This window comes from Macrosteles quadrilineatus, unplaced genomic scaffold (genome assembly GCF_028750875.1).
Source record: "Macrosteles quadrilineatus isolate MER2022 unplaced genomic scaffold, UCM_ALF_1.0 Scaffold_7__1_contigs__length_78375512, whole genome shotgun sequence".
In the NCBI taxonomy this organism is placed as follows: Eukaryota; Metazoa; Arthropoda; class Insecta; order Hemiptera; family Cicadellidae; genus Macrosteles; species Macrosteles quadrilineatus.
The window spans coordinates 23,639,516-23,664,134 of record NW_026542600.1 but is presented as its reverse complement, the minus strand read 5'-3'; the positions used below and the strand labels follow the sequence as shown (position 1 = coordinate 23,664,134).

Sequence of the window (24,619 nt, the reverse complement as noted above, 5' to 3'; positions counted from 1 at the left end):
ACATATATATCGTATTTCAAATCCAAGATCTCAACATTAAAAAAGATAAACAAATACACGCCAATTTTGTTTCTATATATTATTATAATACTAATAAGTATATAATTTGATATTGGACAAATATGTTATTGATAATATTAGAATTTATCTAGAGGAAAGAAAGGGGCGGATACGCAATTTGTGATGATTACTAGTTACAGCGGTAATATGAAACTATTGTATTATGATTTCATTTCTATGATGTTATGTGGGCGGATACGTAATTTGTGATGATTACTAGTTACAACGGTAATATGAAACTATCGTATTATGATTTCATTTCTATGATGTTATGTGTACTGGAATCGACACCAGTTGCAACAACAAAACTAAATATACACGCATATCGTTCTATACTATTTGTGGAAATTTTAATTTTGTTTGTTTATGTGAAACAGTGGCAAACGCTGTTTTTACGTTCTCTCCCTAAAAACAAGCATGTTAGTGGGTATAAAGCAAGTTTAGTTTTCGTCAAAAGGCTTAAAGTTTGAGATTTTGGTGGAAATATTTGCTTTGAGCCTCCCTGAACCAAAATGAGTGGTTTTCAAATTTGTGTGTGTTTGTGTGTGTGTGTGAATCGACTGCCAATCTCACTTCAAGTCTTTTCAAATCAACACAATCACTGTTTTATTGTAAACTTATCGGATTTAAAATGCATATCGTAAAGGCCTATAATTGGATGAAAAAAAATAGGTGGTACTGTAACATGATATTATTGGTTTACAAGAGTATTTTTCCTATTAAAACTGCCAGAATGTTCCTTTATGCGTGTAAACTAACTGTTCTGAATTATATTCAGTAATAATCGACTACTTGATTCCCGTACGTAGGACGGGCCAACAGCTAGTTAAATTTAATGTAAACCGTTAAAACCATTAACTAAATAAAACCATAGGCATATGGCACATCAAAATGAAGCTCAGGGTTTGTAGATTTGCCGAAAACTATTGGTATGAACAAAAATCTCTAAAGGCTCCACCCCACAGGACGTTTTCCAAAGGGCTGCACCATATGTTTTAGAGGTTTACCTTATTCAATTAATTCTATGAACAACATCTGGCCATATAATTCACAGTAGTTTGTTTATTTAAATTTTTGTTTATTTATTTCATCATTTACTTTTATCTTAATAGTGGTGCGTTAAATTAACATCGATGCTATGTATAGCCATTGGATACTAGTGAGTGCTTGAAGGTGTTTCAAAGACAATCAATGAGAGATAAACATAAAATATCCTTTGTGTTCGTCCAAGGGGTTGTCGTCTTCGTGAAAAAGAGCGGCGAGTCAGGATATGACCGTACCCAGCTTGGCCACCTCAGGACGTAAGGTATGAAATAGAGACGTAAGGAATTTTACTATGAGCCCCATACTACGAAGGTCCCATTGCTTTTAACATTCCTTCTAATGTTCAGCTTCCGTATGACGTATATTTTTACACAATAGAGTTTCAAAAATGAGGTTTGCCTCATGTTCATCTTTTTTTAGTGGTTTAAATTTCATCATTGATTATACAATACTGTAGAGGTGTATAGTCAATGATTTTATCTTAATATTCCTTTTTTAATGGTGGTTTATAAATTGTACCCCCGTGAATTCACGGATAGTTACATATAGTTCATATTATAGGTTACCGGTATACATTAAAAAATTGAACAAATAGTGTTTTTGGGCCTTTGGGGACATCAGAATGAAAAATTATGTCGGTCCCGGGTCTAGTTCTTACTGTGCCGTGCCACCTACAGTAATAGCTACTTCCCTACAGAGAGGGAAAATTTGCTAAATTTTCCCTATTGTAAATTGTTAATTATTTTAGGATAAATTGTTAATTGTTAATTGTAAATTGTTAATTATTTTATTTTAGGTATTGTTAATTTTTTTATTGTTGAGCCATTTAAGTCGGTTATGCAATAATAATGGTGTTATACGAGTATTAAATTCCTAAAAGGGGTTAAATATCATGTATATCAGACAGAAAAATATAAAAACCATATCCAGCTAATCGTACAAGTGTAACCGTAAATCTGTAATGGTGTATGTTTAATAAATGACTAAATAAAACCCAGTACAACTAAATGTGGTCAATTGTAAAATACTGTAGCAACTGCAAATTAGAAGTAAATCCAAACGTTTTAAAATATGACTTTTGCAACCCAACTGTTGCTAAAATATGTAGCCTACATAAGGAGATAGCAGTAAGCTAGAAAGCCAGTTTATTTCCCTTCTTCATTAGGTACACATTTAACTTACAATAACAAACATTTATGTGCATAAGAGCATTTATGTTGAAAATTTCCACAATAAATTTCAGCAACAACTAACTCATGAAACATCTGTTCGCCAGCGTTGTTGCGACGCGTTAGTCACTGGGATCGCGGAACGTCGCAACGATGGGATCGTGGAACAACGTGCCCGCGCCGGCGACCCGTCTAAAACTACAACCATAGACTATAGAGTAAACCATTACATATTCTATAGTCTGTGCTTCAACGCTCAGGACTCTAGTTTAACAATGTAATTTATAGTTTTTTGCTGTTAAATACTCTAGGAAAAACAGTCGTATTTATCCCATTTCACAGTAATACACTCTCAATGTTATTAATCCGAAACTCAATCATTTCTTATAATATGGTATAATTAAATTTAACATTTCTTAAATCATAGTACGAGCACAGTATTATGATATTCACAATTCAATAATGGTATTCACAAAATTAGGAACTGAGCTAAATATTACATTGAATTTAGTAACTATATTACTTTGAATTTAGTAACTATTGGTGAAAATAATACTACTTATGACTGTTGATTACTTCCGTAATTGAATTGTAACGAAAATATATTTTTCGTGTCGAGCTATTTAGCTATTTTTATGTTATATTAATTTAAATAGTATATAATACATACATAGGCTACATAATTAATATTCCATAAATAATACAATAAATAATATTACAATACATTGTATTGTAGCACATTAAAACGTTGGCTAATTAACTAACCTAAAAACCTATTTCGTTGTCAGCTGATCAGCTGATCAGCAAGTCCTCTACTCGCATGACGTGCTCGTTTCTTATTGGTCCATTGTTGTCTTGTAACTGTCGTTGAATTGTACAATGTATTTTCATGTTACTACTCGTAGTATTCGTAGTGACCTTGTAGTGAATGTTAGTATCTGTATCACGTAGTATTTGTAAGTGTGTATTAGTGGACATTTAGTTAAAAGTGTTAGTGTCAAGTGACCCATTCAGTGATAATATTTATGCAGATTTTCCTGCGACGACATAATTTTTGTTCTGGATATTCATTACAGTACTAATTCTGGTAGGCCTATGTATTTTCATTATTAAGCATTATTAAACAAGCTTAAATTTTGTGAAAAAATTGAACCAAAGTTGATTACGGAATGGTCCACTTGTTATTTTATGACAATATCCTAGTCTAGCGTACATTAGAATGATTAAATCTATGATTCATATGGCTTATTTTGTTTTAGAAAATGACTAATTAGATTTTCGCTGAATCAGTGCTTTATTTAGGCATACTAAAACTAAATGAAGTGTTGATAAACGGTACTTCTAATGATGAAATTGTATTTGACCTTCATAGTCATAATCGTAAAAAAGATAGCCCTTATAAAATTAAAGTTTTATTACATTTAGGGATAATTAGCTTAATTTTTTGCCCTATTTATCATCTCTAACTTGATAGGTCTATATTATCATTGATTGCTGCCGTTAAGATGTAAATAAATAAATAATTAATCTTAGCCTAACAATAATAAAACACATTTCGGAGGAAAGTGTATTTAAATTGTGACTAAGCCTTGAGTTAATCAATTTCCATTTACGATGGAGTTAAGAATTGAATATAGTATAGCCCATACAAGGGCCACATTTATTTATAGAAAGATAATTACTAACAAGCTTATTTAAGAGCTTTTTTTAACTGTGATTTAGTTTGAAAGAAAATAGTTAATATTTTTAAGTTATTAGGCCTAGTGATAAAAATACATAAACAAAAAAAAGCCACAAAAATGAAGATAGGCTACTTCGTTGGTATATTCTTAACAAAATACAAAATATCATATTTTATCTCCTATGTTTACGTAAGCTCTGTTTAATATTTTTTGTTATAAAACGTGAATTACTAAGCTTTCAGAAACTCTAAATTAATTCTCGTTTTTTAATATTTGCATTTCAAGCAAAATTTACATTTCTATGAGTTGTCATTGTCAATAAAATATTAAGAAGGAATTTTAAGCAGGATTTGTTGACTCCAATTTTATTGGAGGGTTTGCATTTGTGTTATAATTTCGATAGTTTAATACAACATAAAACAACGACTGAAGATACCTCCTGTATAATAAATTTCATGGTCAAAGTATGTGTTGATGTACCTTAGATAAGCATTCAAACACATAAATAGTTAAAACAACTTTGTTCTCAGGTTAGTGGTTGCAATCGTACCACAGGTAAGAATTTATATCTCTGAGTGTTTGAGGTGTTAAATAATTTCTTGTATCCAGGCTTCGGTTAGGTTTACTATACGAATACGTTCTACCGGTTCGATGTACCTTATAGAAACATACATCGAATTAAGTTGGTACTATTTCAACCACGTGAAGGGAAGAAGTGTTAGTCAGTTGGTGTTGTTGGCCAGTTAACTAAAATATCAACAGAAAGAAGACTATCGAGAAACGCAATTTTCTATATTTACCAACAACACGCCGGATGATTTAAATATCGATATGTTGTTTGAATCGACGCTGACAGTTTTTAGTCGACGAAATTAGCATTTCTTATGCCTACGTAATTGTAAGCAACATTATATTTTCTTGTTATGCCTGAACATGTTTTATGTCGTACATGTATCTTGGCAATTGTATACGTTATTTCATTGCTTGTATCTTGTGTCTTGCTAATAAAAGTCCAAAATGATGTGAACACCTTCATCAAGCTGCATAGAGATTAATTTACCATAAGCAATCGATTAAGATTAATTAATCCTTCTATCGTACAGATTTATTAAAGGGGAAATAAAAATAGTATGCAAGTGACCAATATGGAATTAATATTTTTAAATCAAGACAGTAAAAATGTACAATTCGTGTAAAATGAATCCAAAACAAAATTAATTTTGAAATAGAATGCATATTTAGATTAGCTATTAAAAATCTTTTGAAGTTTTGGTTTTAACTTACTTTTTCTGTAGTAAAGTGAAATAAAAAGATATTTTTCACATGGGTTTGGCTAACTCGTGGGCATACGTATTATAGGAGGTTATGCATGGGTCCATTGGTATATTGGTTTTGGAAACAAAAAAGAAGTGTATATACAGGTTAATTATAGTGTAGGCCATACCATGATAAAAAGCTGGGAGCTTTAAGTAACATAGCTGTAAAGATATGAAGGTTTCTTAAATAATCATTGGAGTAAAACCCAAATCGAAATCCATATAGCCTTTGTTCACATCATATCGGTCAAATTTCAGCTGAAGCCAACCAAAGGTAGGAAGCGTTTGATTTTGTTTGTCTTAGATTAACGTGTATTAATTTAGCCTGGATACATGGAAACATATCTGCCAAAATTAATTCTATGAATTGGCTTAACTACATGAAATTTCTTAGTACTTGGTAATGGTTAAAGAGTGAATTGAAATACAATTAAAAATATATATATATATGTTGTAAATATATAACAATGTTATACTTTTGTTACCTTCGGAACAGTGAATAGTGTGAAAAGAGTTTGATAGCTGCAAAGTTTAGTTGATATTAAATTAAGAAACCTACTGTGACTTCTGCATTGTTACTAAGAAAACAGGTTGGTTTAGTTACACTGCTTTTTGTCTGGTTTAGTAGATAGGCTATAATAATTTTCATATGTTTAGGCTGGTATCTTGGCCTTAGTAATAAGGGCTATTCTATACATTTTAATATTATTAATTTACTATTAAATCTTTGAAAGGCTCCGTAGTATTATTATTTTTTTTTTTACTTTTAGTTTGTCAGGATATTAACTCAGTTTACTAACGTACTAAGGTACATATTAATATTTTAAAACTGAGCCTTCAATATATATTGTAGTCAACTATATATTATTTACAGGTGTGCCTATAGAGATTAAACTAATTACATTCCTTTGAATATTGTATTAAGGAGTAATGCATTTTCGAGGATATACATTATTTTGATCAGACTCTCTCTTCTAGAAAATACCCCTACAGTTAGTATGTATAACTAATCTCTATGGCTACACCTTCATAGGCAGTATAGGTTAGTCACGTTAGGTTAAGTATTAGAGGTGGCCTGTATCAGGTGGGTAGGGGATAATCTATTACGTTTTCCACTTATGTTAACATTTCTTAACGATGATTGTTCTGGGAAGTCTCTCAATACAAGGTTCTTATTTTACTATAACAGCACAAAATGTTTACTTCCGGAGTCATTTTTTATCTTTGGGAGTAGTACTAGAATACCTTTTGGGAAGCAGCAGAACTATTATACCCTGCATGTGCTTTTTTATTTGTAAATATAAATTACTCTTATCTATTGGAAGAGTGTTATGTAATATCCCTAAAAAGTTAGGAAGTCTTTGGAAAGTACTATGTCTAGCACCGCCTTCCACAGCGGGTATCGTGCTTTGTGACTTTTTTAAATTTATAAACTGACATTAGAAGGGTTAAATATTGTAGAAATGATTCCGCCCACCTCTACCATATTTTTCCCGTGTGGAGTTGCTAGTCTCCTATCGGGCGCCTCCCCAGGTGGCGGATAGGGGAAGGCTCGTCAGACATGACGGGTACTGGGAATGGACCCCCAGGGTGGACCAAAACTAGCATAGTGTAGATCGTATCAATTACATTGGCCAGTGGGATGCGTGTGTGCGAAATAACACTTCTTCCATCGTCACTTCTGCTATTTTGCACGGCCATCTCATCAACTAATTACCTATAAATGAATGTACACTAGTGTATAGTGTGATTCTCAATGTTGTTGGGAACCTTTCCATCATTCAATCCACACAAGCCATCCTAATTTACACGATCTATACAACTTTGTTTCAATTTTAAACTCATGGTACCAAATATAACAGGAATAATTTTTACTTTCTCCCCCTATACCATACATAGTATACCGTATATGGAGAAAGTATGGTTTTCGTAAACATTTTCAAGTTTGAGTTTTGAGTGGATATATCCGTTTTGGGTCCCCCTGGAATGCCTATGTATTTTTTCATAGTTTAATTTTAAGAATTTTCTAACTGATGGTTTTACATTTATAATCTGTAATTTTGTGGTTAAACAATCTGTTTAATTGCCCCCTTACCACCATAGTGAGCGGGGCCTGTGTGATAGTAATAATGGCAGCCTCATAAATGGTCCCTTGAGATAGGAGCTAAAGGCATGGGTTTAGTGTATTGTTTGTCAGTAGAGGGTTTAATTATAACCAACTCTAACAAGGTACGTAATTTCAATATAATAATGGTTTTGTGTTTTTTAACAATAGAAAGTTACATTATCATTGCTTTGTTTAGACAATAATTGCAGATTGAATATGTCTTAAAACATATATTTATTTGTAGATACATTAATTTTCTAAACACAGCTAAAGAATAAATAAAGAACTATCTAAGTACTGTTACTAAACATTTTATAATATTTGTTATCAGTTTTTAATACAATTACCCATTCACAGAAAATGTATATAGAAGAAGTTCGTATATTTAATTCAAAACAAATTCAACTACAGAAGAAAAGAAAACGTCCAACAAAAGAAATGTCTTTTTGCTATCTTAATCAATCTCGTCGGGTCTGGTATTGCTGATCTCAATTTATAAAACTGTATACTATTACAGTGATATCCGTACGTACCCTGCGATTGTCTGCACGTCAAGCCAGGTTCTACGATGAACTTTCAGAATTTTCTGTACAAAGTAAAGAAATAATAATATAAAACTAATCATTCAAATGTACTTACCGTGGTTTGTCAAATCATAAATTTTAAAATCATAAAAGCTCTAAATTTGATTTTTGTCTGTTAAAGTCAGTTAATTTTTTTATATTATCTCATGCTTTAATTAAATTTGTTTATTATGCTACTTGGACTGTTGTTGATTAGTAATAGATTGTTATACTTTATTATCAGTCCACTTTGTTATTCTGTACTTTGTAATATTGTATTTTTTGGTATTGTTACCAATCTTATTATGTTACTTGTTAATTTTTTCGTACGAGCGTTTTTTAAAGTAGCCGTTTCAGTTCAGTACTTAGAATTGAAAAGTAACAACACGGGTAACGGACCAATGAGATTCAAGGATTGAGAAAGAAGAAGTAAAATTGTAATGATTTGAACTTCAACTGATCAGCTGTTCAGGCCAATTTAATTGTTGAGTGGTGCAATTAGTGTTTGGTACAATAATTCGTTGCATCACTGTCAGTGGCAATGAGAGTTTATTTACAAAAACATAGCCTCTCTTAAAAGTCAGGAATAGTGATTTTTAGTAATTAAAACACTGTCGTAGGTAAATTACCCGGTTATGCACCTGCCAAGGCTCGTACCTTAAATTTTCTGCTCGTGTCGTTAATACTGTCTTTACACAATCGTTGCGTAAACTACTATTAACCAACTACTATTAAACTACTATTAGTTATCTTTGTAATTGTTAATTTAACCTTTAATGATACTTGTGTCTGCCATCTTATACAGTATACTGTATAAGCTTCATACATATTTTGTGAAATTTTGTTAAATTATCCATTTTATGTATTTGTTATTGTAAAATGTTTTTTTTCCGTTGGAATAAATAAATAACAAGATTTTTAACATTTGGAATAATTGAGCGAATGGCAGTAATGAATATAGAATATACCCAATTGTATGCTTAGGATACAATTGGGTATAAAATATCCATACAGTTAATTTCAAAACCTTAAAGGTAGCTGGGAAGATCCCGTGGGGATCACCCTTTCTAAGCGCTCCTTTATGGTACTTAAGTAATGAACCTTGATAATGTCAAGTTATAATTATTTAACTTTTCGTTTAAGTTTAACAATCAGTAAGGACATTTTTGAAAATCTACTTTAAACCAATCCATTAATAGCCTACTTCATTAATTTATATTATGTAGCATATTTTTAAAATGTATTATATCAGAGTATTTTTTGAAATAAAGTTTTACACGGAAGCTCAAATAAAGATTCCGTGTTAACCCAAAACGTTGTGGTACAAACATCAGTGTTTTATTATCTAGAGCAACGGGTTTAGTAATGTGATTTGTAGTAGCTCTTCAATAAACAATAAAACATCATTTGGCGTTAATAAGTCATAAGTCATAGGAAAAGTTATAAAAACTTAGGTTCGCTTTATCCAGCCTAAGGCGTTTGTGTTCAATTGAACAGTATTTCATTGGACTCTTAAGTATCAATCATATTTTTGGTAAAACTGTAATTTATTATCATTCCTCATTAATTATATTTTTTATTTTACTAGTATGAAGTATCACTAGTATGAGGTTTTACTAGTATTTTACATCTTTATAAACGCCATGAATCCAAAATCTTCTGGGGTATGGATACTCGTTAAACCTTTACTTCTTTAATAAAAGTATATATAAGTGTAAAAAGCTTCCAATCACATAGTATTCAAATATTACACAAGAAATTTATTCTAAAACGTGTTATTAATTAAAAATAAGAATGTTTGTATCTTTATTTCATTTAGCAAACATATTTTCAAATAAATTGTTTTCAGCCACCTTTTGAGCTAAACCAGCTAAATCCACACTTGCTGGTGGATACAGGTGATATAGAAAATACTTGAGTTAGCTAAATTGATTTTGTCATTACCATACTTTTTTCCGTACCTTTTAAACCTATTTTTCTTGTTTATATACAATGTGCTCTTTAGTTATCTGTTTTTAGTTATATAACCTTAAACCACTCGTTCGGTTGTTTTCTGTCTAGTGCACCGCAGAGCGCCACAACTAAATTGAATTTACAAAGTAATAAGTCAATTCCAACTTGTTCCCCGTGTGCAGGCTTACCAACACACGCACAGCACGAAATGTCGATACTGGAATGGGATGCCTGGTCTCAATTGGTTCCATTCTCCTGGATTCGTCGCTTATGCTGACACAACTTTTAGCTCAACTGGCTTGATAAAGTTGACGTACAGTGTTGATAATTTATAGACACGTGCAATACTACTACTTACGAAGTCAATTTCAAAATCACTTTATATACTTAACACTGCTTGTCAATAGAGTACGGACAATTTTGTGTATGATTAAGAGAAAAATATATCGTTATAGTTTTGAAGAATATTTTCATTAAATGAGATTCTATAATCTGTAGGCCTACTCAAAAATTACCATATGTAGGTAGTCGGAAGTAGTCTTAATGTATTTTCTTTTATTGACCAATTGAAGTAACCCTTTACCAAAGAATTACAATACTGCGTGCCTTTTATGAGTCGACTCATAATACACAGGACATATTTTGCAATTTTTCTTCACCACTGTTTTCATTATCAATACATTATTGGAGGAGGATTGCAAATAAAACAAGTGTTGGACATATTCCTCTTTTATTGAGGCTATATGTGTATACAACGTCAGGTGATACATAACAAGAAACATAAAATGAACAGACTATCCACCGAACAGCGGGTAAGCAGTACAACAGCAGGCTTGCGAGAAATGCACCGTGCAGCGTCGATAGAGGGTGACAGATTATAGTTTGACCAGCAAACATTAATCGTGGCAAGGTAATAGAATACACACTGTTTTTAATAACAAAACCCAACAAGTTGTTAAAACGGTTGTTAAAATCAAACCAAGACGGGTTTTAATGTTCAAACCGCATTCTTTCCTGAACCAGAGGCTGGATAAAAAAGTGAAAAACTATTATATAGCTGCATTGTACATCTCCCCACAAGTCTCCAATCCTGCTATAATATATAGTTTTTCAAAGTATAAAATTTCTCTTATCACTAACAATGGGTAACTTATATATCTTTTCCAACAAACTGAAACTCACAGTTCCCGTACACTTAATTCCTTTAGTCGCGCGTTAATCGCAATACAGCAGAGTCGAAATAAACTGCGTTTGTAGTATTCGACTGTTGGCTTTTAAAATAACAAACTGTACTTATTTACTGTTAAATTTTACTATTTTAGGGACAATGTTTTCCCGTTAATTACCTTCTTCCTCATATTTACCCATACAACTACTCAAAGTAGACAACTGGAATGTAGGTATACAAGGTATCAAACGTGTATTATAGTACATCAGTTTTAAAGATAACATTTCATTAATTTATAGAGAGTAATATAAAAATATTATATCGATACATCATTTTTAATGGGAAGAATTGGCGTTCTTCGATAAAGTCAGCGTTGCAAACACGCCGGTAAAATATTCAAAGTCTGTGTATGTGATATGTTTTAGTTCAGTTCCAGTCTGCTGTGTGCTATCACGATCTCACTGATTAACAAACTGAAATCTACTCTAATATTAGCTATGGCGTGCGTTAGACACATTTTATAAATAGATACATCCTACATATACATAGGCTGAGCTTACAATAGAAAAGCTGCACACTACTGCAGGAAGGATGGAGAGGACCCACTAACATGTTTCCGTCATAGAGAAGCTTGTAGGCTAAGGAGAGACACCCCCTGAGCCGAAGGGCGTTCTCCCTTAGTAGATAAGGCGTGACTCAAGTTCTCCCAGGTTCCAGATCAGCTCACTAAGTTGGAATAAACGACCAAAATACGGTCTATTGTCAAACTCAATTCACTTTACAGAAATTAGTATTTTGTATGAAAAAAGTTATTAGTAAAAGAAAATGCTACTTTGAATTTTGAAAAATACATAAATTATTAATGTTTTTGTATAGTTATGATTCCTTTGGATAAGGGTTGGTTTAAAAATATTATTATTGATTATTGATATACAAAGACTTAACATTCGTAACCCAAAGACTTTGTCTTATATACTGTATTTGTATGTAATCATACGCATTTTAGTGTAATATAATAATTTATCATTGTTTTTAATATTATTTATTGTTCTCACAAAAATATTTATGTATCTGTTTATTGTTATTTCATTGTTATTTATATTGTTTATTGTTTTGTAGGTTAGTCCATGTGCCATTTATTGTATACATTTCTTCGTTATTCATTCAACAATGTATTTGCTTATCGTTACTCAGTTCTTTCTTTGTCCAAGTTTTTCACATGCATACTTTACTCTTATTATTGTTACATTTGACATTCCTTTCATTGTTATTATTATGGGTTATCTAGTCATAATGAGCAATTTACAACTCAATCAAACTGTAAAATTGATGTAAATCTGTTGGCAAAATAAAATAAAATAAAATAAAATAAAAATAAAATAAAAAAATAAAACAAATTGGGTAGGTTATTTTTTATCGTAGCTGATTTTGGGAATGGAAAATTGAAAATAAGGTTGAATCATGGTTATCATTCATTTTTAAGATATAATAAATAATAAAGTGAAATTTCGAGCTGCAAGTATAAAAATAATTTTGTCTTTTAGTGGTTATACAAGTTTTAATAATAGTCAACTGATTTGAATTGTTTTCCAACATTTTCTATGACTACTGTAGATTTTTTCCAACTTAGTTCGGTTAACTGTAAATCTGGGAGATATCTCTAGTAAGCAAGCGACAACATCTTTGGCCCTCAATCGTTAGTTGAAATCGAAACCTTTATTTCGGGTGGTTTCAAAACAAATTGCTTTTGGTACACTTAGATTAAGAAGCGTATGTTTACTTGTACATGGAAGTTGTTTTTCAACTGCAGATTGGGGGCTAGGGCCACAGAGAGTTGGTGGACACTGTCGCAGCTACTTCTTAGAATTACACATACGACACAAGGGACATCGTAACAGTACATTTTTACAACACTTATACACAAGCTTTAGGCCTATGTTTGATATGTGTCAAGTTACATCCACAAATGCTCTCTTGAGCGATTTCTGTGTTCAAGTGGCGTAGCGGTGGTTCACTCCAGGAACTGCTGTATGAAAGGCGAATCTCACGTTGTAGCGCGCTCGGGGTTTGAAAGATAAACATTTCCAAGATTTGTGATATTTTGGGACGCCTAGTAGTACTAAATGTACTTTCAAATACGCCTTTCTTAATTATTAAATTTTCATATCACTTAAAGATAACTTTTGAATTTGTATAATTCCTTCCGTTAATTGATTTTACTATTTTTAAAATAAAAAGTAATCGGAGTAAATCATAAATTTTACGATACCATAATATATTTTCTTAAAACCACAATACGATATTATCATGTTCTTGATGTAAAAAGCGGACTTGTAATCTATAAAGGCAATTCCAGTAGTGCTTCACATTAATAAAAATTATACAAATATAAAATCAGACCACAGAGACGTAAGTAAATGAAATGGCTACACCGGAAGGTACGAGTATACTGCGATTGGTTTAAGTGGTAAGGTGAAGGCATTAGTTCTACTAACGTGATATGGTACGAGGTAGACGCATAAGCGTCTGAGATCAGCGTTGCGACCGAAGTGATCGGTATGAGGCACAGTAAACTTACATCTCTGAAATAAAACTACTACAAGCTCTCGTCTTCAGCACTGATATAGTATGTAATGTGACAAGGGAATAAAAACTACATTTCTTTGATATACAATATTACAAAAACAAATATATATATTTGACGCCGAGGAAAAGTATGGCAACAATAATACATACATTAATGAAATATAAAAAATAACCCCTATTGTTACTTTTCAGTGTAACTAGACGAGAAATTTTACTTCCATATATCAAAACGTACTCCCTTTGATTTACTAACCTAAATCATACAACTAATCTAATGATATGTACTCGTTACAACTGATTAATGAGTTAAAGATAGTCTCTAATTATCGACGATTTTTCGCATTTATATTTACAAAATACAACATTCGAATTTAAAATTTAGTCCTCTCTTATTACAAAGACATGTTCCTAAAGCTATCAGTACCCCGGACATTCGCAAAGTGAAAGCTATTTGTGGGTGAACCGGTCTTGAGACTTATACTAAACAGACGCACTTTGTGTGAAGGTACATATATTGAGCACTACTATAACTCTAACACTCATGTGCGACATGGCGAGTGGGGCGGCTAAGGTGGCGTTCACTCACTCTACAGTAGACAACTATTACTAGTTTGTCTTCAATAAAAAAAAACTTTAGCATTTGGGTACAAGTTTCCATCAAGATTCTTTTACAGTTTATACATAAAATTAACTACAAAGAAATTTTACAGACCACGTTATGAAGATTCTTTAGAAGAACTGTTTTTATTTGTAATTCCGTAAATGAACACCACTACTATTTACCATTACCGACTGTAATAGACATTAAACGTCAAAATTAACGTTCGCACTGATTGTTTTTAAGATTACAGAGGAAAAGTAAAGTCGTGTTTACGCAAACACAAAGCATCGAAACTCTCTGAAAATGTTTCCATCGTAAGTCTGCAAGTCGTTAGGCTAGCCCCGACGAGGAAGACGACGCTGAGGGGGCTGGTCTCGTTCTGGTCTTCGCTCCCCGTCGGTCCGTAAACCCGCGACAGTTAAACAGTGAACTGTATCATCGAATATTTAACGTTCAGCCTGCCTCGAAAATCGCAGTCAGATTGTCCCGAAGTGATCCCTACTTTACTAGATACCTTGTTTCATTACCTTACGTAGATAAAAGTAGCGTAGAAATATATAATATAAATATGGCTATATAACAAGTCGATCTATTCACAATATTGTACAGTTGTCAGTTACTGTATATAAGATGCGTATAAAATGGCGGTCTTGGGAGAAAGGTACTTGTAAAAGTTCCTAAAATATGCGATAACTTTACAGGGATGTGGGCGCCATGTAATGTGCTGGCATGATGGCATGACGCATGTAGTCGGACACGAGGTCACTTCGTCCTTCGCACTCTCCTGAACAAAGCACACGAAAGCTGTAATCCGACCTCCGAGAGTACTTGACCGATCTAGAATTCACCCGATGTCTCGTTCTAACCGAACATCCGTTTTTCTACGCACTTATACTTCTAAATCGATACAAATATAATTTACATTTTTGATATGTATTCGATATGTATCGTATCTCTACCCGACTTCGAGTAGAGTACTATTTACAAAAACCGATATTATATAATATATATTCGTATATGATATGCTTCGACTGAATCGTCACCTTACTTAACAGTACGGTAACTATAACAGTAATCTCTCCTAAGTCTCGATAAAATAAGTCGTTACTCTAATTAGGCCTAAATCATACGAGTACATTTTTACACGGTCCTTTTGGGCCTTGCATTCTAAAATAAAGTGAAATAAAACGTAACAGTACAAAAGTGCTATCGAGTACGAATTTAGTAGCATTGTCGGCGGCGGCTAAGCCCTGGCCCGCCGGCAGTCGCTAGGCTAATGTTGTGGAACAGGTGTTAAACAGCTGGCTTCTTATATTGTCAGCAACAGCAGCCCCAGCATGGTGATGACAGACGACTTGTACGTCGTTGATGTAGAGTTGTCCTTGACCTTGTCTACCCAGGGACTGCTAGTCTGCGCTTCTGGGAGATCAGCCAGGCACTCTGGGTCTGAAAGTGAGAACAGGAAACACCAGTTATCCTGTCACTGTGGATCTATTTGCAGACTATGCATTACAGAACTACGGGCGATTGTCAGGGAAAGCCCCTATCCATGTTTTTTACTTACTGAAGACGGGTTCAACTAGATTTCTCATAAACTAGTTCAACATCTGGAATAAACATCACTTAACTCATTTTTGGGTATTTTAAAAAGGAGGTCCGCCACTATTTAGTGGTGTGCTGTTACAAAAGTTGAATTTTGATATTGATGAACAACGTAACATTTACCAAAAAAAGGTTGTGAACTCTATGAGATTTACGAGGACTTCAATTTGTGCTAGTAGTATTTAATGTGTTTGGAAAAAGTTAAATTTTGTCATCATCATAAGCACTAACCTAAAATATCCACACCGTTGCCAATTAATGTAAAATTGAACCCAATTTTTATATATGCACAATAGTCTAAAAACCTTTCTACACTTATCCTTCTTACAAAATCCAGGCTAGGTATACCATTCGGGAAAATGTGTTCATCATTAATAAAGGAAGATAATAATTACTCATCAATTCTCGTTGGCTGTTGGTGGGATAATTTAGTACCATACGAATAACCAGGACTATATTTAAACGGAATTTAGCAGTAAAAAGTAAAATTTTCGTCTGTTTTTTTTTAAGAGGATTGGTAATTTTATCTGCCTTTTCAGCAATAAAGCATTATGACATGCGCAGTGATCACTCAACAAGATAAGAAGACCTTGTCGGTCCACTGTGTCCCGCGGGTTAACCACTGTTTCCATAATAAGCTTATTTTTCTTTTCTTAGAGCTAGGGATTCGTCAAACCCAGTGTTTAAATATGTTACTGTCTCCAATATATAAGCTGAAGAAGACCAAACTCCTAGAACAGTTTCAAGAATCATCACCCACTGAACCGTTACGTTCATGGCACGTCTCCATTATATATTTACCAGACTGTCCTTTGAGCCTGGGAAGAAAATCATTCCAGAAGGCGCAAGCAGTTGCCCTAGGACCCTTGCCTATGCCACTTTTCTCAGCATTGAAGATGTAGTACTGAGGCTGGTCTCTGGAGTATATCGGCCAGTTTATGTCATCTGATACTGGTTTCCTAAGGAGAACGCAAATACACATAGAATATAAAGTTGGACAAACATCATGGTATCAATATGTATTGTGAATTTGCATATTCAATCTATATATGACGTAAATGCCAACTAGTACTCAATTCTTTATTCCAATACAAAAATTAATGTATTTAAGAAGTATTACCATCGTAAAGATAGGTTGTAAATCAATAGTTTTTAACTACAAATATTGATTATATTTTGTCGGAAAACATGTAAATTACGAAATAATGCTTACAACTAGCAATAAAACCACGTACCATAGCCCCCTTTAGTAATTAATTTGTATTTGTATAAAGCAATTAATTTTAGAATTATCAGTTCTATTAGTTGTGACTTTTAGAATTATCAGCCTAGGATATTTAAAAGGTTTATCAACTTACTAGCATGGAGGGTAGTAATATACCAGTCGATCTGTCTTACTAAATGTTTTCATGAGTTTTGTCTTTCCTAACTACAGTTTCAAAATCTGCATTGTAAGAGATAAAATCGTTTTATCATATACACGGACACCTTTTATACAGACCCGAATGCAGTCCCGGGACCTATTAAAGTCCCGTGAAAACATAAAGTAGCTGAGTTTAAGAAAGATACGATCTTTCAATCTATATTTCATGATTTATAATATTGATGAAACGTTCAAGGCATTAATAATTATTTTTCCGTTGATTTTTTTTAATACCTCTATGTTTCTATCGTTTACATACAGTAGGCCTACCTCGATTTGGCCTGTATTTGGGTCTCCGAGGTGCGGTTTCAAAACCCATCAATCAGCAATGGATTTTGTAATGATAATGCCAAGACCCTGTAAGCCTAGCCTGAAGTCCATTAGGGGATAGAGCCTATCGTCCTGCCTACTAAGTGTTTACTTACCCGGTCAGAGCGAACCTAGAGTAGGCTTGCATGATGCGTAGACTGAGATCTCTCTCACGGGCGTTGTATTGCAGAGACATGTTGAGAGGATGGCCAAACACGTACTCTATCTCGTCACCGTGCATTACACCCATCCACTCACCCCAAAGGCTGGTACTCGTTCTCTGCAAACCCAAACTTAAATTATGTCTACTTCTTTCTGCGGAAACTAGGAAGTTACGGAACAATTTTACGAAGGGACACACAGTAATCCTTTGTACCCGTCGATCTTAGAGGATCATTCAGTCCCAAAATGTTTATGAGTTATGAAATATATAAGTTTTTCTTATTATGATTGTTTTCCTATGAGTACTGTATATTGTTCTAAATGCGATTTAGAAAAAATGTATATCTTAGACCTTTTTCAGAACCATCAATGCTCCTATGACTTGATAAAAGGCTAAGGTTACCCATATTTCAAGGAAAGTAACATACGCATAATTAAATAAGACACGCAATAATATGTGTATCAAACTCCATAAAACCGGAAAAAGATTATTGATGTTGCTAATTAAAGATATCCACCACTCATTGGTTGTAATTATTGATAATTAATATTATCATTAATTAATTGATGGTTTTCGTTTGAATTACGAAGTGGAATCAAACAAAAACGTTTAATAAGTTGGTCACATTATTGTTTTTTTGTTTTATTAAAAATCTTATTCCTAACTTGAATTGTGGCTATTTTTATTTTGGATAGGCCTATCTAATTTCTTTCTGTTTAGCTTTTAATCTATAATTAAAAACAGTTTTTCGATGATATTACGAAATATATTCGACATTTTATTTTAATAAATCATAGCTCGTTATAATTAAAAGAACTTATTTCGGTGGCAACAAGAAAAAACGAATAACGGAATTTAGATACATCTTAGTAAAAATCTATCATTGACCTAATGTCTCTGGCGCTGTCACTATTAATTCTTCTCAGAGCGTAAAGACGAGCCTGAAGGCGTAATGTGAAATAAATCTTACTAAGGCTCGAATATGGCCCATGTAAGCCGCTCCCTTAGCCTCTCTTAGATGACCATTTTGTCTTTATTTGCCCCTCTTATATTTACGTTAGGACAGCATTCAGCTGAGTGTTCATGGTGCATTCGTCCAACTTGTTTTTTACTAGTCTAGATAAAAATGTCAGAAAAAATGTGTATGTCTAAATTTTTGCTTCAAACCTAATTTAATTTGTTAAATAATATTTGAGAGACCGATTAGAAGAATATTGTGGTTTTTATTTTATTATTTACAAACTCCTATATGATACCATAGTAAAACTGTTTTTTACTCTAGCATTTTTATAATCGTCCGGTACGGTAACTACTTCAAAGCGTATGTCGGAGTGTTACGTAGCTTTTACATTATAAATATTCATATTTAATAAGATGTTTGCACTGTTCAACAGTTTACTAATACTTGGTTTGGTATAATTATGTTGGATTTTAAACAGGTTTATAATAAAAGGAAATGTAGACTTATCACTACACCAAATATGAGTATTACTTGTCTAAAGTACTTAGATTCTTCTCTTAGAGAATTACTGTTTACTTTGTAGTAAGAATTACCATACTATCAATAACATTGTAGCAAGCAATATTTATAAAATAATTGTATTATTATGTATAAATAATTATACAGCTAATTAACAGTATTAGGTATTACTTCTGGAACTTCGAATATCTCAGTAAATAATATAAATTCAAAAGTAATATAATGTACTATATCTTTTATCAATTTAACAAAAATTTCAAATTAACATCACAAATTTATAAAATAATTAAGCCTACTATATACGCATTTAAATTAAAATTGTATTGTTTTATTTGTCATTTTTATTGTTAATTAGAAAAATAAGGGTGTTAACCTCTAAGATACCAAATACAAAGATACATTTTGGTGGACGACCTTATTCTAATCGGTAGTATGGAAAGTTAATGAGACAACAATACTTCAATACAGCATACTTCTAATAAAGGAAAATCTATTATAAAATTAATGTTATGATATACTGCTTTCAAATAATGTTTTTAGCAAAAAAAGTTACAAGAAGGGGTAAATTACAATTTACAATTTTTAGACGGCTTTGTATGCATAACGAAATCAGTAATATAGTACAGTAGTTTTATTACAATATACAATATAATAATTTAAATCTGGCATACTGTTCAGGATTACAGCCTTAGGCTATCCATTAATTATGAGTCGTGGCACACACCACCGGTATATTTTATTGTTCATCAGAGAATTCAAAAGCAATCCAATTACTTTTCCAAATTAGATATTTTTAAATCACTAATATTTATTTAGAAAGTTTTATTTAGTTAAAAGTTTAAAATTGTAAACTCCATGAAATATTGCTACTTAACTTGCAGCTATAATTTAGTATGTATGTTTCTTGGCAAAATATATAATATAGGTACTATATAGAATTACTAGGCATTCTTTGCCTAGAATCCTTAGGCAAAGTATGAAATCGAATAATATTTATAGAGACTTGCAAACTTTGAATGGTCATTGGGATAATTCTTAAGCAGAATACCCACAATTGTGTCCGGAAACTTATGAAATAAGAGATTTGTTCTCAAAATTTGTTTACTCTACAACATTAAACATTTGGGTACAGTAAATGTTTGTTACAACAAATTAGTAACATAAATTGTACAATTGAGTTTCGAACTTCTACTTGTCACAGTAGGAAGAGTGCTGTGTGCACTGCGAATCACACTGTCTATTTTATTTTATTTTTTGTACAATAGGTAGTACTTTAGTTTGACATTTAATTGATAGGTGATTTTTTAAAGCCTAAGCCAGATCCTGAAGGCTGGGCTGTTGCGCCAGTACGAAGTTCGGTTTCTTCTTCAAAAATATGTTTAGTTCCTGAAAGGTTTTCCTTGCATATGGAAAATTATGATCTTTACTCTTTAACTATAACTGTTTAAAGTCTCTTTTTTTATGGCCAAGTTTATAAACCCCATTAACTGTGATATCCGTTATAGAAACATATTTCTTAAATTAATCTTTCCCTTATTAACATTCGGCATGGGAACTCAAAAAGTGGCTCCGATAGCAACTAGAAAATTACTTTTGGTCAGAGTTAATGTTCATTTTTCTCGCTTGTATTTGTAGATGTTGTTTTTACCATTTACTCTCATTGTTATATTTTATTTATTCAAACACATTGGGCATAACAGTGTTTTCTACATTTTTACATTGTCAGTATTGTTGAAGGCAACAAAAGTCCCAAGAAGGTCCTACAGTGGCGTATTTTATACTTTACCTGTAGTTCCTACGTGCATTCTATAGGATTCCCAGTCATTCAATAGAAACCTCAATTATATGCTTTGCCGCTAACTTATACAACAAAAATCATAGATGCAAGTAAGTTCCAAAATGTCTAAATATTTAACTTTTAATACTTAAACTAAATACAATTTCCAACCACCTGAACCAGCGCATGTTAGAGTGACATCGTCATACACTATATCTCAAACTACAGAGAGGTAGGAAACTATAATACATTTATGATTGTTTGACAATATCAGTAAAATGGTCTTTTCATCCATTGTTCACTGTGTCTAATGACATGTAATGTATTTTCTCTTTGTACAATTTCAACCGACGAAAATACCTCTTGTTTTATCGACAATTTTGTCACCACTTTACTTGAATAGTTTCAGTGTCCAACAATCATGTTACACCACGTTTGCTATGTCTTAAGAAAAGGGAACAAATAAACTGTGATCAAGTAAGTAGTAAATAGAGGGGGTTGCAGTTTCCAGTGCTAAGTCAAAGGTGCCATGGGAAGGTAAAGAACATCATAAATCTCTTCTAAGGTCCCCCTAAGCCCAGCTTCAAGCCCGTTGGTCACACATCTGTCCATATTTGTTCCTTAGTATTATTTTATCAGTGTGATCGATATAAATTCTCTCTGAAAGATCGGAAATATAGTTTTTCAGTATATATATATTTCTACTCACTAAAAGTACTACTTCCTGTGAATATAGGTCCTTAAATTTGTAATATGACACACATAGTTACATAATATCTTTGGATTGCATAAAAATAGATTTGTGATAAATGTCGATTTTAGTTGAAAATATAACAACTACTAATAGCCTATAATTTTTTAATAAATTTTAGGTTGGGAATGGAATCTTCTTTAAATGTAGTACGAATAAAATCCTTGTTTACATATCCTAACGTTTATATGTACATATCATTGTGCATATATAAAAAAATATGTTTATAATATTTTTTGTAATTGTACCAAACACTCAGTTACTACACTGTGTATAAACTGGATATTTTAGAATGGCTCTATGTGTAGAGTTTGTTAGTTTGGTTTTAAAATATTAGTAAATACTGTTAGTCGATAAAGCTCTATCCTGCATTATAGAAACACAAAATTTCAACACACATAATATACTATGATTATGTAGCTATGTGCCAAAGGCTATGTTTAAAAGTACGCATATTAGGTCATGTTTTAACATTTAGATAATAAAAGGGGTTGAGTTAGAATTTGAACGTTACATTACATGATCATACGTTTTTAATTGATTCATAAAGTTATAAAATGCACATTGAAGTACGCCAAGTGCTACAATTTTGGTTAAAATAACAATACACTTTGTAATACCAATACCAAAAGAGATAAATTATAATACAGACACAGAAACCCGCAGACTATTTTAAGACACAGAAAGCCGATTTTAACTCACGGTGCAGTGGCCGGGCGTTTCAAGTTTTATTGAGTTAAATGGGGGCTTTTATGCACGGCGGCAGTAGGACTATTAGGAAACGCCACAGTAAAAATTGTCACTCAACCTTCTAAATACGTTGAATCAAATGGGTACGTCAATGCACAACGACAGTAATATAAATTATAAAGATTTAAATGGCTGCCATATTAAAATATTGAATTATTCACATGAAACACGCAATGAAGAACTCAAATGGGGGTAGCGGATTTTTATCCCCCTGGAATTTTACCCCCTCGGCAAACGTGACGTCACAAACCAGGGGGTAAAATTCCGGCCGCGAACTTTTGAGTTTCGCGACATCAGCTCGATGGATTAAACGCGGAATTAAACATATATTTTCACGGTTGTGAATTTAACCAGAACACATCAAATTATAAAAACCTAGTGTGTACGGCCCGGATTTTTACCCCCCGGAATTTTACCCCCTGGAATTTTACCCCCAGAATTTTACCCCCCGGATTTTTACCCCCGGAATTTTACCCCCGGAATTTTACCCCCTGGCTAGATATAAAAATTATTGAGAATGATTAATTATCTTCATTCTGTTTTAATTTAATAGTAAACATTTTATTATTATGTAGCCTATCTTAATTTATTTGTGACATTAACTATTCGAACATGTTTTTAATTTTAATTTTGAGATTCAAGTATTAGGATTCGAACTTTGAAGCCAACTTTTGGTTAATGTGACGTATATACAATCAACTGAATGAGATTACAAAATAAATAAATAAAGATAGGCCACTAAATAATGAAATGTTTACAATTAATTAAAAACAGAAATAAGAAAACCAATCATTCAATTTCTAAAATCGGCCAGGGGGTAAAATTCCGGGGGGTAAAAATCTGGGGGCAAAAATTCCGGGGGTAAAATTCCGGGGGGTAAAATTCCGGGGGTAAAATTCCGGGGGGTAAAAATTCCGGCCCGTACATTTCAGTTGTCTAAACACTAGTTATATGGACAGGGGGTAAAATTCCGGTTTTTATCGCTAATTGAATTAATCACGCTCTGACTATTTTCATTAGACTTCGAAATCCGCGGGGGTAAAATTCCGGCCGCGAACAAACTTTTGGCCACTCAGGTTACTACGTCATAGTGACGTCAGCTTTGCCCAGGGGGTAAACTTCCAGGGGGATAAAATTCCGGCGACCCCTCAAATGTTGACCCCTTAGACGAAAAAGGTAAATTATACTAAATATTTATTTCGACCCATATTTACATTTCCTAGAGTTTGGCTGTTTACTTACCGGAAAACCTGTATATTATATACGGGATGTTTCAAAAATCGGTTTGCCGAGTAAGTGTATTTGTTTGAAGCAAATAATAGGTTGTAAACTTAAAAGAATAGCTTAAAATGCTTTCCACTAACTTCAATGCATTTTTCACAGCGTTTTTACACTTGATTATTTAAGAAAATACGCTTCAAATTTTCTTACGATGGCTGCTCTCAACTGCAGAACGTCTTTGCCGTTCGGCAAAAACTTTATTTTACAAGATCCCTCAAAACAAAGAGGTTTAAAGGTGTAAGATCACAGGACCTTGGAGGCCGATCAATTCACAAGAGAATTTGAAACCTTAAACGACAATAAAAATCCACGAGAAAAGATTTTTGTAAGTGTAAAAAAAACACTGTGAAAAATGCATTGAAGTTAGGGGTAAGCATTTTGAACAATTCTTTTAAGTTTACAACCTATGTGTTGTGTAAATTCAGTTTCAATAAAATTAGAATATACATAAATTTGATTTATTATCTGCATCAAACAAATACACTTACTCGGTAAACTGATTTTTGAAGCACCCAGTATATTAATATATGCATATTTATTTTGAACTAAATGTGTTTTTGGCACCTGACGACATCATAATGGACAAGTTAATCGGTCCTGGGTGTAGAGCTTTCCGTGCCACCTACGGTAGAGCTTCTTCCTAATAGGAAAATGCCCTAATACCATGGAAGGTTAGTGTAAAGAAATTATTAAAATTAATATGAAAATGTGTGAATCACAAAGGTTTCCAGTGTTACTTACCCGATTTAGTAAAAACTAATAACACATTTATTTTGAGGATGCCCGTTGAGGGTGGGTTTTAATTTTTTTTAACAAGGTTATCTGAGCTAACTT

The 24,619-nt window shown here is 32.7% G+C and overlaps 1 protein-coding gene across 1 annotated transcript in view; it reads right to left on the bottom strand.

Annotated features, from left to right (window-relative positions):
* Nucleotides 1-10,607: 10,607 nt before the first annotated feature.
* Nucleotides 10,608-24,619, bottom strand: part of LOC128998649 (acetylcholinesterase-like) — a 157,928-nt gene continuing 143,916 nt past the window's right edge. Inside the window, exons 8-10 of the mRNA XM_054424875.1 lie at nucleotides 17,700-17,863; nucleotides 16,653-16,810; nucleotides 10,608-15,695 (exon numbers count right to left, since the gene is read on the bottom strand). Of these exons, the coding sequence (XP_054280850.1) occupies nucleotides 15,559-15,695; nucleotides 16,653-16,810; nucleotides 17,700-17,863 (459 nt within the window). The 3' untranslated portion in view covers nucleotides 10,608-15,558. The remainder of the gene's footprint in view (nucleotides 15,696-16,652; nucleotides 16,811-17,699; nucleotides 17,864-24,619) is intronic.